This window comes from Plectropomus leopardus, chromosome 14 (genome assembly GCF_008729295.1).
Source record: "Plectropomus leopardus isolate mb chromosome 14, YSFRI_Pleo_2.0, whole genome shotgun sequence".
NCBI lineage: Eukaryota > Metazoa > Chordata > Actinopteri > Perciformes > Serranidae > Plectropomus > Plectropomus leopardus.
The window spans coordinates 9,295,770-9,313,980 of NC_056476.1; the positions used below are offsets into that span (position 1 = coordinate 9,295,770).

Here is an 18,211-nt window from a genome sequence, read left to right on the forward strand (position 1 = left end):
ACCTCATGCAGAGCCCCGCCTACACTGCAATCACTGACCCTCAGAAACTATTGCCACACATAAACCAATTCTGTGGGAAATACTGCGTTCATAATCAGAGATGAATAAATAAGCATGGGGGGAAAAAACTGTACAAAGGGAAGTTCTTGGCAGAGAAAATGGAGTGAATTACTACAAAACTTAAGTTAGTTTATGATAATGACCTGTTAATGTTACGGTCCATGATGTCTAGAGTTTGGTGTTAACACTCACACCTGTCGACAATTCAAAATTTTTTAAATGTTTTTAGCTCCATATCTAATTTACAAATGGATGGTTAAAGGACCCTCAGATCTGCAAGCCAAAGGCCAAATACACAATCATCTCGACGAGAAGCTGGCTGACGTTATCCTAGCTGACTGCTCACAGAACTGCTAACTTTTTAAAAAAATAATTATTTATGTTTTATTTACTTTATGTCCCTTAATTTGTGGTTTTATTGCTTTTATTGCTTCTGTTGTTGTTGCTTTTGGTCGATTTCTTTGTATTATTTTATACTGACATTCTACGTCTTGCATGCTGCATTATTTGTCCTCTGGTTTTTATTTTATCCTTCTTCTACCCTAGTAGAAGGACTGTTTGGCTGTTTCTACCCTAGACAATAGGACTGTTTGGCTTTCAGTTGTTCTATCACCGCCTATGTATCCCATTTCTGATTTGCTTTATTTGTTAAAATCACTTTGTAAATTTTGTTTTTAAAAGTTCTATATAGAAAATTTTATAATGGTAGTTATATTAAAACATATTAAAACATTTGTTAATCATGCATAATTTAACTACCAGTATATAGCAAAATAAATAACACATTAGCCTTCATTTGTATCTGACTGAATAATTTGTATACTAAATTTGGTGATTTAAATCGTATTTACTCAGTAATGATTTTTAGAGTTCAGCTGTTTATTTTGACACTTGCAGTCAACAACCAGCAGATGGCACTCTTAGCCTTATCCTTTCAATATGGTAGACTTGCTGCTGATCAAGACACATTCCTATTTCCTACTGAAGTGGATAAATGCACGTTATAAAAATCTAGGGGAAGGTGTCCCCTGTGCCCCCCCTGAAATCTACACCTATGACTGCAGCCTTTAATCTATACACCCTCGGCTGTAATAACTTACTGCTCACGCCTCTGCACCCAGTATAATGTCACTGAGTTGAATTAGCTTTTATACCTGGATCAGCTCAACACAATTCACTTTGATTTCAGCAGAAAAGTTCAGACCTCATGTCGAATAATTATCCGTCACTTTGACAGAAAATATAATGTCTCTGTGGGTTGTCAGAGATGTGATTGGTACATGCATTTTTAGCAATCAAGTTAAGAAGATTGAGCACAGTTAGTAAAATCATGCACCAATGTTGAATTTGTAAAAAGAGCAATCACATGTTTTGGATATGTTTGACAAAAAAGATCCTTCAGACGCATCTGAGCAACCTGTCTGTGAGCTCATACACAGCGTATGTTTCACTAATGCACCTTACGAGCATACATCACAAACTCGTAACAAATGTAAATCACATGCATCGCCATCTCTGTGTATGTTATGATCGCTTTGAACTAAGAGCTGAATGTTTGTTGGCATCATTGTCGAAAATGTTCTGCAGCCTCACCCCAGTTCCTTGGAGATCTTTGCTGTCTTGTGAGCTTTCCCAGCAGTCCAAAGGTCCAAGTGTCCAGAGTTGAGTTGATTCCCAAAACCCTAAGTTCATGTGCCTGTTTTTCATCTCCACAGTCAAAAATGTTATCCTCTAAAGTGCTAAGTCTTTTTGTTCTTCATATATCCCAAAAGTGTTAATGCCAAATGAGCCGTAACTACTGTTTTACAGTAGAAGCAGATTTAAGGGATTTGTCGATGCCCAGCAGTGGAATCAATCCAAAGGAGACTCATCTCAGGATTAAAAGAGATCTCTTGCAAATCCAACGATACACATTTGATGACAAGAATAATCCAGGTATCTCCATCAAGATGCTCAAGAACGTGGAAGTGGCCGGCAGTGTTTGCACATCCTTTATGTCCAGATCTCAGTTGGAACCATGGCCTCCTTCGTTCCAACAGAAGGCATGAGGTTCTGTTCAGACAGGAAGTCCAGAGGAAACTGGACCAAAAAGCCTCGAATTTTGCGCAGCTCCTCCTGTGCGCGGCCTAGGTCAGTCTGGGCCAAACCTGGTTTGGACTGGTACTGTTCAAGCTCGGACATGTTCCTCACCAGGGAGGAAGGAAGGCAACGGAATACCTGCGGAAGAACACGCATACATACTGATAACATACAGCCCAGTCATGATTGTCGCACCAAAACTGGGTCATTTTTTAGCAAGATATTGGGGCATTTCAGCAAGGACTGTGGCACCAAGACAGGGTGTCTTTTAGCGTGACATCAGAAAATTTCCAGCCGTGAATGTGGCCCCAGAACTGGATTTTGAGACATTGGGGGATCTCCAGCTTAAATTGTGGCACGAAAACCAGGTATTTCTTATGGAGCCTTTGAGGCATTCCCACCCTCAATTGTGGCACCAAAACTGGGTATTTTTTGGCAAGACACTGGTGCACTTTTGACACCAAAACTGGGAGTTTTTTAGTGAGACTTTGAGGCATTCCCACCATTGATTGCGGCACCAAAACTGGCTGTATTTGCCCGCCGCAGCAAGGACACAGCCTCTGAACATGCGGCACCTGCTCTACCAACTGAGCCACCAGGTGTCCCTAAAGTCAACTTTTCATTGATTCAATTATTCAAAATGTTCTTTTTTCATTATTCTATTCTTTGTTTAATTTTTGAGCACAGGAGGACATTTTTGTGACTAGACAACTTGAATTTTTTAAAAATCTCAACCTAAACCATCAAGTCTGGTCATACCTTCTCATAAATGGTGGCGTTGCGTCCAGCTGTGGTCATCCACACCTCCTTATAGAAGCGATCACTGATGGGGTCAGAAACGTCAATACTGGTGTCAGTGTGACCTCCGAGGATAGTCCTGATCACAAAGAGAAGAGAAAATACAGTACATTTATTTTGAATCTTGATATTTTTTACTTTACTTCAAAAAACCCTTTCAAATAGTTGTAAGTGATTTAGTCAGATGATACCTAATTTATGAAAAAAACTATGCAATGGCATTTTGAATGAATGCTGTGAAGGTATGGATGGGAATATAAATTAATTAGAATTAGAAATTAAATTAAATTAGGATTGAAACAAGTGGTTGCATAGTGTTTCCATTAGATAATAAGGTACTTCAGCACAATTCTCTATCTTGCTTATTCACACACATACACACACACACACATACACACACACACACACACACACACACACACACACACCTGAAGCATTCGAGGCGAAGCTGAAGTGCATAGGGTCCAGCTTCATACTCCTTTCCATCCATCTTTGAAGGGACCTTTTCTGAGTCCTCGACAATCACCGCCACCTCGCTGTCGCGTTTACCCAGCATGCTTCTGTCGTTGATGTTAGCAGAACCTGAAAGAAATTCACAAAACAAAGGAAGAAAGCTGAATTCTGCATTCATCTCACTTGCTAGTGGCATAATATCTTAATCATGCTACACATTTCACATATTAATATTTTCTGTATAAATACTAATGAATAGAAATTTGGAGAGAAAATTTAACAGTATGTCTAAAAAAAGGAAAAAAGGAGAAAGAAGACATTTAGGGACAATGTTCAGCCTTTTGATTAGTTGTAGTTCAGTGAGAGAGTGTGCTACACCGTATAAACCAGCAGAGGGCGCAGCAGAGCTATATTCCAAAAATCAGTAAACAGTAAAAAACAGTATTTGAATGCACATTTGTTAGTTTCTCACACTCGCCGAAAGATACAAAAACGAAGCCAGGTTTTTGGATTTATCACATCTCAATGGTGTAAAGGCCGAGAGGCTGGCTGCCTCAAATAGAAGTTGGTGAAAACAATAAGAGAGACAGAATGTGAGAGAGCAGACGAGAGACTGACCGATGATGACTGTGTTGTCGTCAGCGATGAGCATTTTGCTGTGGACGTAGATGAGCTCTGTGACCAGACGTCCCTCCAGCTCAGCGTGAGTCCGCAGGCCAGCGAAGGAGATGTAATTCATCCAGTGGTCGTCCACTGACAGGGGAGGGGAGATTTTACCAAACTTTTTTTACACCACATTGTACAAACAAAATATTTTCATACCTACATAATCTTTTTTAATACAAACTGATAAGTGGAACAACACTATAAAAACAGGCGTAATCAGAGAAGTGCAGAGGAGAGACAACAAATAACAGAGGAGTATGAAAACAGGCTTATATTCACATCTTTCCAGCTCTAACCTTAGTATTTGTCATCAAAACATGTCAAATTCTAGTTTTTTCTTATACTTACTCTCTCTTTTCAGCTGGGAGATGATGGAGTATTCTCCTCTGATCATGGTTCTGAGGAGGCAGGAGATTCAAACTCACCAAAATGTTTTTAAAATTTGTACAAGTACATCCTGGACTCATAATCAACTTGAAAGAAACATAAAACAATAGAAAACTAATGACACTTCCACATCTGCTTTCTCATTTCCATTCACTCTTCCTCTTTCCATATACAACGTATCCAAGTGTCACGCGGTTCACCTGTAGTTGAAGTGCATGACGGCCTGGATGGCGTTTCCTCCTCCGGTGGTGATGTCGCCCTCGAAGCCAGGAAGCAGAGGGGTGACCACATACACACGGTACTTCTTACCCTCCCTGTGAGCAAACACACACCCGTTACATGATGACACACACGAGCAGATTTAAAATGAGAGAAGTAGAAGTGGAAGAAGAGAAGAAGATAACCTTGTACATTAACTTCCTTCCTATAATCACTAATAGGCCTATAACTCAAACAGCCAAATAGCTTAAAGTAGTTAGTGAAGGGAAGTACTTGTGCGCTCTGATGATCCTCTCGATGATGGCGTCTCCGATCTTGTTGTAGACCGTCCTGTTGTCGGCACAACTGATGAAGAACTGGTTCTGATAGAAGAGGAGAGATGGGAGAAAGACACAAACAAGAAAAGAGAGATTTAAAGCAGTCCAGCCTCAGTTTGAGACTGTGACTGAGTACACTGACAAAAGCTCTCTGCTGGTTTACCTCTATATAAATGTAGTGTTTGCTCTTGGCGATGACCTGGATGTAGGCATTGTGGATGGACTCCTCGTGGTACTTTATGCCTGCCGACCAATCTGCTGCAGACCGCAACACCTTGGACACAGATGTAAGAACATTATAGCAGTAATACCAAAAAACGGCTGCATCTTGGCAGTTGTAACCACATAAGTGTGTGTGGTTAGTCCTCTTCAATATAGTATCTGTTAGTACAAGCTACAAGTACAGGTACAGTATAAACCATGTACCTGTACTAAAGGAATTATCATTATGAGGTGTGTGTTTTTAAGCAGTCAAACTGGTTAAATGTACCTACATATCATAATTTCTGGTGATCAATATTTGAAACTGTTTAGATATTGGAAGTAATCATTGAACTTTCTGTAACTACTGCAGTATCTGAAGTAGTTGCACAAAATAAACATCTTGATGATTATGCTTAAATAGAAGAAAAAATCCCCTTCTCAACCTTAAAGCTATGGATTAAAGACCTTCCACATCATTTTACTTTGTAGAAATTGTCTATTTTACAAGAGTGTGTGCTCTTATGGCATCCATTTTTTATCCTATACAGAATTTTTTTTTTTACCACTGGTCCAAAATTCTATTTACTTTACTTTTATTTATTTATTACTTTTTTATTTTATTTTTTACAAATGTATTTATTTATTTAGAGCAATATCTAATTGGTGGCAAACAATTCAAGTGACGTTAACGTCACTTCATTAAAAAATAAGACAAAAAAAGAGCCACAAATTGTAAAAAAATATCTACAAAATTGGTGTGTATTATTAGTGGTAGTCACAGCAGATACATTCTGAGAAGCTGTACATTATGTTTACAGAGCTGTCAGTGGAAAAATAAACAGAAAACACAAAAACATTTATGAAAAGACACCGAGAAAATAAAAGAACACTTTGTCTCAGAACAAAACATGAAGGAGTTGTGAAGGGATCTTCGTGCGCTTCTTATTTTAGCCAAACCTCTCCCTCAAAGGTTGGTTCCTTACGCCTAAAAACCTGCGTGTGTCAATCGCAAGTGCAAACCTTTGTGGTTATATAACTTTTTGGCCCATGGGGAGTTTTTCAATGCTCACTCTCTTTTATCTTTTTCCAGCAGGGCTTGCAGACTATGATGTGGAAAACAGTGTGGGAAAGCGGGAGTTTAAGCTGTTCCTGTGTTTTCTCTGTAATTTTCTACCAGTGGTTCTTTTTAGTTTTGGTGAATGGTTGGTTTTTGCCCCATTTTCTCATCTTGTGTAATTAAAAAGAAAGAAAAAAGTACATTTACCACAATATGTGAGGTTTTATGGGTACAGTTGAAAATAAAAAAAGATGGTTCATTTCTCTTACCTGCACTTTGGCGTTGACACAGTCAGGGACTTGGTATCTGAGCTCATTGGCACTGGAGTGAGACTTGGGCAGCAGGAATGGATAAGACAGAGAGCGATACTTTGGCTTCATGATCTGTAGGGGAGAGATTTGGAGAATTTGGGGCAGAGAGAGAGAGAATAAATAATTATGGGGTTATGGGAGGAATGGAAAAGAGTGAAAACAGGAGAACGGGAGGAATACACTGGCTCCATGGAAAGCATGAGTGTGAGGATGAAGATATTTTTTCCACTATTGCAGCCCGACATTTCCTGCAATTTTGCCAGTTTAGTGTGTATTGTTCTGTTTTATTTCCGAGTCAACAAATCATGACTTTGCACAATTAAATTTTACATGCTATTAGCTCAACTTGCTATGGTCATGACTGTATTTGCGTTAGAAGTAGTAAAATTAAGCAATCATACAATGAAAAGGTGGAAACTTCAGCTCATAAAATTTTGCTTAAACAAGTTTATGTTCACACTTTAATCCTGCCGATTTATATCTCAATCTTAACCCTGCCCTTATGTACACAGTGTGTGTGTGTGTGTGTGTGTGTGTGTGTGTGTGTGTGTGTGTGTGTGTGTGTGTGTGTGTGTGTGTTGCAGTACCTTAGTGAAGTTCCAGCGTTGAATGAAGTGTCTGGCCACGTCCCGAGCAGCTCTGCCATGAACCACTGCGGCGATGTCATGCCAAGGCATCCTGGGAGTGGTGTAGCGGTCGATGAAGTCTGCACAGAGTGGAGGGAACCCAGTGAAGACGGGGAAAAAAAGTGTGACAGCAAGAGATAAAGAGGGGACATGAAAAGACACAGTAGGATGGAATAAAAGGGATGGACAGCAGGAGAGAAGAAGGAGGAAAAGAGCACAGCTGGGTCAGAGACTTTGGTGCAGGGTGGGGTAAAAAAAAATGGAACAAATAAGTGTTTCATGTTTCTCGGCTCCATTTTTCCAGCTGACTGTTTGTTTCCATCAAACTGGTAGAACAGGAAAAAAATGATTAAGAACAGCTTTGTACCAACATTAACTGTGTCATTCACTTTTTTAGGTTTGGTAGGAACTTGTTTCTGATGCATCATATTCAAGCTGTATTTGCTTCTGGTGTTTTTTTGTGATATATTTGGAAAATGAAAAAAACCTTGATCAAAAAAAGCAGGGCTTTGTAGACTGGACCTTATGAGTTAAAAATCTGGGAAACATTTAAAAAGACAAAACTAAAAGTGTATGTTCAAGTTTGTGAAATTGTGTGTGAGTGTTTGTAAGTGTGTGTTCAGACCATCAAAAGGTTTCTCCAACTGGATCCAGTCCTTGTAGACAAAGTTGCAGTAGTCTTTTCCATGCCAGAAGCGTGTATTGCCCTGTAACTCTCCAACACCTGTCTTTAGGCTCTGCACTGAACCACTCCCTATACACACACACACACACAAGGGAAATTTCTAGTAAATGGACTGCATTTATGGCATTTTTATCATTCACCCAAATCATACTCAATCATTCTCATTCTTGCATAATCTCCCTGTTCCTTCTCACAAAAACACACCTGCACTGTCGACGCTACTGACGCTGTCTGCGTGCTGCAGTGTGTGTTTGTGCAGGTGTTTGTACAGACTGAAGCGAGCCTTCCTGCTGCGTCCGATCCCCTTCAGTTTAGGCAAGTCCACCGGATCACTGGGCGGCGTTCCTCGTCCATTGCTCTTGGAGACGTCATCAACAGAGAACATGACTTTACCGGACGAAGTGTTGGTGGAGGCAGCCTGGAAACATGAAACCAACAGGGGATGCACACTCAGTTGCTAGTTTAGCTACACCTACCTAAAACTAACGCAGTCTAATACAACACCTTACAATAAATACAGTAGTACTTTCATGAAGGTGATAATGTTCAGTTTTAGATAGGCTTTGCTTTGAATTAATGGTAATTGTGGAGGCCTCACATCATGGTGCAATTGAGTTGCATTGTGTTGTACAGACAAGTGTTTGCAATATATAGTCTACCTTTATTAATAATGCATATTTACCATAGGGAAGGTCAATAGGGTCAATAAGAACAGCTTCAAATTTTATTAAAAGTTTTATTAAGGGTTTTTTGTGTTTTCTGTGTGTGTATCTATGTTTGTAATTCAATCCATGTAAAAATCAGATTGAGTTTTGATTTTTTTCAAGTGATCCACAATACCATCAAACTCAGTAAATTGCTAAAAGCCTTCCAGTGCAACCTAGAAACAGCAATGTTTATCCTTTTCAGTGCATGAGCATGCTCAGAAAATTGCAAAAATTTTCATTTTTTAAAAAGTGTCTTGAGCAGAAAACCTGACAATTTGGCTGAACACTATGTTTAAGGGAGAACTACCATGCTCATTTCAAGATTTATACTTGTATTTTGGGTTAATGCTTCATTTTCTTTTTTCGTTTCCTCATACTTTCTGTACTAGAACACCTATCTTCACCCTCTGTCCTCCCGAAAAAGAAAAAAAAAATACAGTCAGCTTTGGTTGGTCAGCATTTCTTAGTCTTCTGCAAGGCAGTTCAAAAGGGACTAGAACATGCTTTTTGACCCCATGGGAGCTTGGGGTTTGACACGTGTGCAGTGTAACTGGAGCTGTGATGTTGGAGGGTTACAGAAGACAGCTCTAGAAATAAAGGGACGGTGTCCACTGAGGTGCTCTCTGGGTGAGCTATTTTCAGTGTCCTTATTTGCACTAAACCCGACAAAACTTTTAGGTACACTTAAATCGATGGTGACTGATATACAATAGAGCATTTGCATAGATAAAGTATTTGTTTATGGTCTTTTATTATGGACTTTTTTGCTCTATGATGGTGCGCTAGCTATTGAGTCTTTTGGCAACTGCAGAACAAATTTCACTGCTCATGTGTTGCTCTGACGTCATTTGAGACCATGACCTCTCCTCTTTTGAACCTCCTTGGTCTTCTGTCTCGTGTCTCTGCACCATCATTGCAGCTGGTAAAGACTGTAACTGAGAATAGCAGCACAAAAAGAGATTCCAAACACAACTGGACATGTTCCAGCAGGAATCTGATACAAAATAAAGACAAATTAATAACATCAGCAACCACGTTTACATGTTTCCCTGATATTAGCATGTAGCTACAGGTAGCTGTGTAATTGTAGCCAAAGAATATGTGTGTATAGAGGCACTTTCTCCCATTGAAAATCACCAAGACTACATGTTTCCGTGATGCTAGAATATAGCTACATGTAGCAGTGTATGTCATGTAACGTGCTTGGAGCAGATGACCATATATGAATATAATCTCAAACTGAGATGGAAAAAATAGTCTGACGCTTGAGGTTTCTGTAACAGAGTTTACTTTTACATTCATTTACCTAATTATTTGAAACTTAGGCCACGTTTAATAAGAGCACCCAACCTTGTTACATCATATATATGAATAAAAAGCACAATAGGTCCCCTTTAAAGAAAGTTGTTCATCCTCTTGATGAGGGTGAAGAGTGTAGTATGCGTTTTCATAGTTGTGTATGATAATGTGTGTTTGGTTGTGCTGTATGTGTGTCATTAAAAAGAACAGGCCAAATCGATAGCTGGCACTGTGTACATGTTTGCTTTTTATATTCATGCATGTACACAATCACCACAGGCTATTGCTGAGGGTACGTGCAGTCAGTGCTCCCTCTTCACCGCACCCCCGCACCACTGTGTGAGTTTGACTGAAATGGATTTTTCCATTTCCTCTCCTCCCTTCCTCATACTTGAACCATTTGTCAGGAGGTTGGAGCCACATTTATTGCCAGTAACTCCAAACTGTGGACAGGGCGTTCTAATTAGTTGTGTGTTTGTGTGTAAATGTGTGTAAATGTGAGTCTGACCTGCTCAAGAGCCACAGAGCGCGTCACACTGCCGACATCAGTCAGCCGGTGCTCTCTGTCGTCCCAGCGGCCGTATGCCAGGTCGATCCCCCCCACGAAGGCGACGGATTGGTCGATGACAACAATCTTCTCGTGATGCGCCCACAGATAGACGGAAGAGGAGACGTGGTCTGGATGGCGCATCACCTGAGACACAAACATTAGAAATACAGCACACACAGTATATAGTGCTGTTATTATTTACCTGATGTTTTTTTGTACATGCTCATTAAAAAAACAACACACATGGATTCACAAACACAGTAGAGTACATAAATAGTATAATATTTAATTATGTATTTAGTTTAGTTTGGTCATTTTCCAACTTGTACTACTCAAACAGACAAAAAAAGAGTCACTTCTTTTGAAGGCAGTGAAAAAAAATAATGCAAGTTATGCAAACTGAAAGGTATAGACTGAAGCCTCAGCTTAGTTCATCTACTTCACCTGTTTTCATTGATTGCTTTTTTTTTTTTTTTTACAGTTCTCCTTAGATTTCTATAGTGAAATTGAAAGAAAAAAAAACAATAAACAACTTCTATATTCCCCCAAAGCCAAAACAAATATTCATAAACACACACTGGCATTCAATAATTGTTTAAAATAAACAGGCTGGTTTTGTCTTTCAAAACTATTGCTAAACTGCATCCTCTTTCACGACCCACAATCCTTCAGTTACCTTAATGTTGGGGTGCAGGTGCATGAGGGTCCTCTTGCTGTAGCCTGAGTTGATGCCCAGAGCGAGCTCCACCTCCTTGTACAACATCACAAAGATGCGCACTCCTTGTTGCTATAGAGACAGACAGGAAAAAAATGTTAAGAACACATTTCTTGCCATTTAACACACAGTTCTGAATACAAGCCCCTGATTATTGTTTTCCAATGTTATCTTCATGTTTTTCATGAGTACAGAGTCTATAGCAGCAATGGTTCCCATTCTGAATGGACTGCAAGTGACTCGTGACCATGCCAGGTTTGTAAAAACACACTTCATTTTGAAGTACAGTGAATATGCAGCACACAGCTTTTGTTTTGAAGTGCAACTTCCTGCTGTGAAGTGAGTCTTTTGGGGATTTTTTAAAGAACAGTACACATTTTATTGCCCTGTTCCTGGTATTATTTGGCCTGTTTTCCCCCTTTTTTTGTTTTTTTTGGGTTTTTTTTTTTCCTTTATTTATCAGAGGAGGAGAGTGGCTTTATTTTTTTTCCTTCCCAAAGCTACACATGCTTTTTTCCTTGAGCCTCCCTGAGTGACTTGGGAAAATGTATAAAGCGTCCACCACATGATGTGTTCAAGCACCGTCTGTGATCTGAAATCCAACAATAATTTCTGTTGGGTTTTTTTTTCAGTTTCTGACTGTGATAAATGGTGACATTTTGGTGATTTTAATTTAAGCAGGCCTGCAGGTTTGTAAGACATGTTTTCTTTTTTAAAAATTCTGGTGATTTTTGTTTTTTTCCTACAGACCTCCCAGGTAAGCCCCTAATGTCCACAAATCCTAACTGCACTATATTCTTGCAATATGTTTGATTTCATTCTGATTTAAGCTAATGTGTAATTTAGATTTTGTCAAATAAAATTGAATATGTGGTAATTTCTCTTTTGTGTGGACCCTGAACTACTGACTATGGAGAAATCTGGACCCAGTAGCTGGACCAGTTGGGAACCTCTGGTCTATAGTACTCTGCTGGCCCGTCATTTATGTCATAATGTTGGTCATCTAATGCTTCCAGCGCTTACTGCTTTGCGTTTGAGGGTACAGTCCAGCCTCCACCTGTTGCCCTCCACTACAGGTCTCTTCAGGAAGATCTCTGGACTCAGCCTTGCGACAAAGAGAGACAGAAACAGACATCAAAACTGACAAATTACTAATTTCTGAATGCATCACCATGACTTATAACTTTAAAAGATGCAGAAGACTCATGTTTACATTCACCTTTCAGAGCTGCCAACACATTTTATACACTTAACATATGACAGACATGACATAATGATATAGTGCCATCATGAGTCACTCACACTGGCACCCAGAGCTTACACGTCTACAATGCCATTGGCTCACATTACACAGGCTGACACCTCATTGGTTAAGACCATAAGCCGGGTGATTACTGCCTTGGAACACAGAGATTTCAGCCACGTCAGACAGCCGCACATTTGGCTCAGAGGAACATAAAGCATTCGATTTGTAATTACACTGGGAGAAATATTATAACTTTGTCAGCAGAGACAAAAACAGTGTTTATTCTGTATTAGAAAACCTTATAAAACAACACTGTTAAAGAGAGGAAGGAAACAATACGGAAAAGTCTGTTTACTATGCAAAGCATTTGAGCTGATTATCAATATTTTATTTGATTTGCATCGTTGAAACATCATTTGCAGAGTTACTGTACTCCCAAGTGTGACGGTCATCTGACAAAAAGTTTTTGGAGACCAATTATCTTTGTTTTGAACAGAAAATGTAATCGCACACTTCTGACCTTAAACTTGATTATATTTTTGGATTAGTCCCTGACTGAAAAAGGCAGACGACAAAGTGCATATGTTTTCCGACATGTCACATCACCAGTTCTTATCTGTGGAACATGACCCAGACAGTAAATGAGGAGGGGACAGGGACAAAGGGGATGCAGCGGAAGTGTAAACAGACACTTTACGGGGACTTTCTGTCAGTGTATTTCTATTCTGGGTGTGTGGATGAGGCTGTAATCAGAGCCAGAGGCACTGCATTGTCCAGGGAGCCAGGACTTGTGGGTAATAATGTAATGTGCAACAGCATGTACCATACTAACTGGGTATCAAGGTGTTAACTTGTTGTTTGGAAGAATGATGGCCAGTGTGCGTATCAAACTTCTGAAATAAGACATTACAACTATACAAAATTGATTTTAGATGAAACTATTTTTAAAGCAACATCTACATACTATAATTAAATAATGCTGCGTAAATACTGCTGGAATTTGCGAAAACAGTTGAATGTCAACAGTTTTTAAGTTTTTAAATGTACTATCAAACTTATTATTTCAATTACTGAAGTGATCCTATTAATTTTATTTAGTTCTTTTTTAAATTTACTTTGTTGTTCTTAATTTGTCAAAAAATGTTTTTTTTTTCTATTTTATTTTCCTTTTTTGTGAGATTATATTGCCATGTCATCATGTTTCATGTGCATTTGTAAGTATTATTATAGAAAAATCTGTTATACTGGATGCTGATGCAGTAAATGATTGGTATGTGTATATATACATCATTCATTCTGCAATATGGCATATTTTGTCCTGCTCTTTTAATATTATTTTTTGGACACTTTTGCATTTATTCAAGATTCAGCAGCAGAGAGATTGTAAACATGGGGAAATAGCGCGGGGGACTGACATACGACAAAGGTTGCAAACCAATACACAGCACTGCACCAAGAAAGGCAAAGACTAGGAGTGCTAGTAAGTAAACATGGATGCAAACAACTCAAGGTTTAAAGTTACGAAAAGTCAGCTTTGCAAGTGTTTTTTGTTGTACTTGACGTGTTGACCTCAAGGATACACAAAATGTGTTTAAGTGACTCATACTGAATGTAAACACAACATGTTGTTTGTTTACCAAGTCCACAGGGGGACCTTGAACTCAGGCTTTCAGGTAACACGGAACTGGCTGATTTTGAAGCAGGGTGCATCACCATGGTTACCTACAGAAACTGCACGGCTTGTCTAAGCTTCATGTCTGAGGATCAGGCCCGACCAATTAGATTAGTCAGGGATTTACAATAAAGCAGCAACTAGTAACCAGCAAAACAGATATTTTTATGGATCAGTAGATCCCTTTGTCCACTGTGATAATTATGTCAGAGACAGAAGAAATATTTTTGCACAACCATGTTTACATGTTTTTTAAAACAGGACTTTAAATAAACAGAGAGATGGCTGTCCACATTGACACCCTCACAAATGTCGATTTCAAATTTTGACAATTTTTTATGTTTCCTCTCTGCTTTGGTGGCAGAAACTATATTATTAAGCATATCACTTATGTTTTTGTAAAACTATATTTTTCTGAAATTACAAGTGTTTCCCATTTTTGCTGGGACCCCACCCCCATGACAACAAGAACAACAAAAAACTGCATCTGTATAGAAAATAACAATACCACATGAAAAGAGTAATTTGGGTCTTAAGTCCAAGTGGATGTTTGTGCCAAATCTGAGGAAACTCTCTTAAGTCTTTCTTGAGATATTATGTTCACGAGAATGTGACAGACGGGTCACAGTGACCTTGAGCTTTGACCACCAAATTCAAATCAGTTCATCGTTGAGTCCAAATGGACATTTGTGCCAAATTTGATGAAATCTCCTCAATGTTCAACCATCCAACAGAGCATCTGCCCCCTTCGCTGACGCCCAACCAAAACCCATAATGCCTTCGACCACTCCTATCGCTAGTTCAGAGGCATAATAAAATAAATGCATAAGTTTGGCTACTGAAGATGTTAAAAAATACCAGCAGTATTTAAAGTAAAACTATATAATAATTCCCAGAGTTAACAGAGTTAATTAATTGACAGCTTTGTGATACCAGTTATCCAAAATTTCCTATTTGAGGCTCTATAAAGGCGGGTAGCCCAGACAGAGCCAGAAAAAGTTAAACTTGCATCTTGATAAAGGTGCCTAGTCGAGTCCACTAATAATAATAGATTGTGTTTTTTTCTGTCTTTTTGCTTCTCGAGGATCATTTGTGTCAGTTTTGGAGACAGTTGTGGCTGCACTGGATGCTGCAGTATTAAAGCAGGACTGATATAACCCACTGAGCTGTGTATTTCAGGGTTCTCACACTTCAGTGCTGACAGCAGATACATTTCAACCACAATCTTTGACATCATATTTTTTTCCCCAAAATATACACAGAAACTCACCACCAGTCAGTGATAAAGATTTCCTCTTTAGCCTCCTCCAAAGCATCAGCCACATCTTCCATGTAAGTCTTTCCATTTACATACCTGTAAAGAAAAATAAGTTGTGAAAACAGATGTTACTCACATGTCCTTGTGTTGACACACACACGCACGCACGCACGCACGCACGCACGCACGCACGCACGCACGCACACACACACACACACACACACACACACACACACACACACACAATCTTCCCCAGCAGTATTAGCCTTGAGAGCTTGAGGCAAAACCCATAACTGTGTCATCAAAATATAATTGTTCTTTAAACCCTCTGTTTTTTCCATTAGCTCAAAGCCCATTTCTCCCTCAGGCTCCGTGCTGAGTGCAAAGACAATGTAATGACATTATCACACAGATGATTAAATATCACAGAATCTGCCAGCTGAGGGGGAGAGAATAAAAAAAAAGGACTGAAAGACGACGAGGCATCCAAAAGAGAGCGTGGACTGCTCAGTCTTCTCAAACATTCCCACTATTTGCAGAGAAAGGCAGAGAAACAGACAAGATGTTCTGGAAAATTTGTGTATTTTAGTTGTTTTTTTACTTTACAATGAGCAGCTGTCCTGCAGAGATTATTATAAAACATTTATCTTTAATATATCAACATAACTTTTTAATTTTAGGGACCTTTATGGAGCTGGAAAGTGAAATCGTAAATTTTGATTTTTGGGTGAACTGTCCCTTTAAGTCTTTCCATTGAGACAGAAACATAAGTTTTACTAGTTCTGCTCTCTCCCAGTGTAGTTACCATTTGGCGGGAATGTTTTCCTGTTCCTGTGCAAACGATCCGCAGCGGTGATCTCGAAGGAAAGCCTTCCCATGACTCCTCACGAAGCTCTCGATGCTCTGACCCCACCAGCGTGCGTGTCTGTAGCTGCTGCACTTAAACACCAGGGTCCTGTTAGGAGGATTCACAGAGACACAAACACAGATACAATGAAATACATGCCTGTGCTCACACACTGAATCTAAATCACATCTTATTGGCTCTGACATGAAACACATTTGTGCCAAAAAATGAGGCAATTCACATTTTCTGTTTCATTTTGTTGTTAGCTTAACACACTGCTGTTCTTTTTATTAAAGCAGGCATTGTGTTTTCTTTTCACGAGATAACAGAGCTCCATAATAATTCCTAAAATAAAATAAGCCCTGGATTAAGAGTGTTGGAATGAAAAGAAGCCGAGGAAAACAATCCACGCTGTAACAGCAGATTCTTTAAAACAGCTTTAAACAAAGAAGCTGTAATTTTTGAGCATGTTAGTAACATTTTTATTCATTTTTTGAAAAACTGGTTGAGATTTAAAGTGCAAGTCGGACAGCAAAGATGTTTGTTAGACAGGTAAAATGATCCACAAATGGTTAACATTTGGGTTTTCCATATTCAACATCAGCAAATATATTCAATATTTCTTCAGCAGAGGGAGAGAATTGGGCTTTTCTCCATTCCCACTATTGTGTGTATAGTGCACTCCACCTACATTTTAAACCGAGAATGGGTGCAACAGGCTTACGCATGGGTGACTGTTGAGAAAATGGGCCCTTAGGAATAAATATGCAAAAAGGTCCCACCACTTTTCATACGTAGGAGGAAGACAGATTTGTGTAGGTTCTGCCTCTTTTTGTTGTCGATATGCATCTTTTTCCTGTTTTTGTTTTTTTTTTAGGTAATTTTGTGTCATTTTTGCTCGTTATGCGTCTCTTTAGAATAATTTTGTATCTTTTCTTAGGTGATTTTTGTGTATTTCTAGTCATTTTATATCTTCTTGTGGTTGCTTTGTTCCCTTTGAGGCCATTTTTCTCTTTTTCAGTCATTTTGTGTCGCTTTTTTGGCCATTTTGTCACTTGTCTCATTGTGGGATTTTGTGATTCTTTCAGGAAATTTTGTAAGTTTTTTCAGGTCATTTTGCATCTATTTGTACTCATTTTGTATCTCATTGTGGTTTTGTATCTCTTTGTGGCTGTTTTGCCCATTTTTGTAGTTATTTTGTGTCTCTTTGCAGCTGCTTTGCATCTCTGTGAGGATATTTTCTTTCTCCTTGTGGTCATTTTGAGTCTCCTTCTGGTCAGTACGTGTTTATTTAAGAGACATATTGTGCCTGTTCAGCCCTTTCAGTAAGGCATCCTTGACTTTATGTCTGTTCTCTGGAGATTATAAGAAGTCTCTTAAAACATCTGTTCCTTTAACTGTCTATATACAACTGTTTGATCAGACATTTGAACATAAAAAACTAATTTTATCTAACAGTGTGAGGGATACGTATCTTTTAACTGGTGTTCAAACAACATTCTCCTCAGAATCGACTGTGAAGCTTTACTCAAAAATAAATGTGATAACTCCTTGGGCATCTTCAACAAAATTCAAATGTTCAGCTGTGAACACTTAGAGAAATATAACCTGGAGAGGCTGTCAATCCGGACTCCATGTTTGGTCTCGGTGTCTTTGGAGTCCATCTTGATGCTGAACTCTTTATCTACCAGCAGGACAAAGGAGATGGCCCCTGTGTCTGGCTTCATGTACAGCAGGCACGAGTCCTTCACCACCAGCCAGCTATACAACAAACACACACACAGTCGTCATCATCATCATCATAATCAGGATTTAGGATTTGTGCGTAAACTTCTGCAGATCTCGAATGATATTGTTGTGGACCATTTCTTATATTTCTTGTTTCAAGGAAAAGGTGTAGGAAGAAAATCATCATGGGGATGTAGGTGGATGGACAGAGTGTTTCAAACGTGTGGGATTTTTTGTGTTGTCTTCAGAAAACAACAATAAGAACTGCTCACATAATAATTTGGCTGAGATAAAGAGAAAGAAACAGACAAACAGACGAAGAAGGAG

At 39.0% G+C, this 18,211-nt stretch overlaps 1 protein-coding gene across 2 annotated transcripts in view; it reads right to left on the reverse strand.

Moving 5' to 3' along the window:
- Nucleotides 1-517: 517 nt before the first annotated feature.
- pld1a (phospholipase D1a) overlaps nt 518-18,211 on the reverse strand; it is a 40,054-nt gene continuing 22,360 nt past the window's right edge. For both annotated transcript variants that reach the window (XM_042500383.1, XM_042500382.1), the window contains exons 9-26: nt 17,765-17,917; nt 16,115-16,264; nt 15,322-15,405; nt 12,157-12,238; nt 11,095-11,205; nt 10,377-10,562; nt 8,067-8,280; nt 7,803-7,931; nt 7,139-7,257; nt 6,510-6,623; nt 5,143-5,253; nt 4,936-5,024; nt 4,644-4,757; nt 4,405-4,454; nt 4,009-4,143; nt 3,366-3,519; nt 2,899-3,016; nt 518-2,277 (exon numbers count right to left, since the gene is read on the reverse strand). In XM_042500383.1, coding sequence (XP_042356317.1) covers nt 2,053-2,277; nt 2,899-3,016; nt 3,366-3,519; nt 4,009-4,143; nt 4,405-4,454; nt 4,644-4,757; nt 4,936-5,024; nt 5,143-5,253; nt 6,510-6,623; nt 7,139-7,257; nt 7,803-7,931; nt 8,067-8,280; nt 10,377-10,562; nt 11,095-11,205; nt 12,157-12,238; nt 15,322-15,405; nt 16,115-16,264; nt 17,765-17,917 — 2,338 coding nt within the window. In that variant the 3' untranslated portion in view covers nt 518-2,052. The remainder of the gene's footprint in view (nt 2,278-2,898; nt 3,017-3,365; nt 3,520-4,008; nt 4,144-4,404; nt 4,455-4,643; nt 4,758-4,935; nt 5,025-5,142; nt 5,254-6,509; nt 6,624-7,138; nt 7,258-7,802; nt 7,932-8,066; nt 8,281-10,376; nt 10,563-11,094; nt 11,206-12,156; nt 12,239-15,321; nt 15,406-16,114; nt 16,265-17,764; nt 17,918-18,211) is intronic.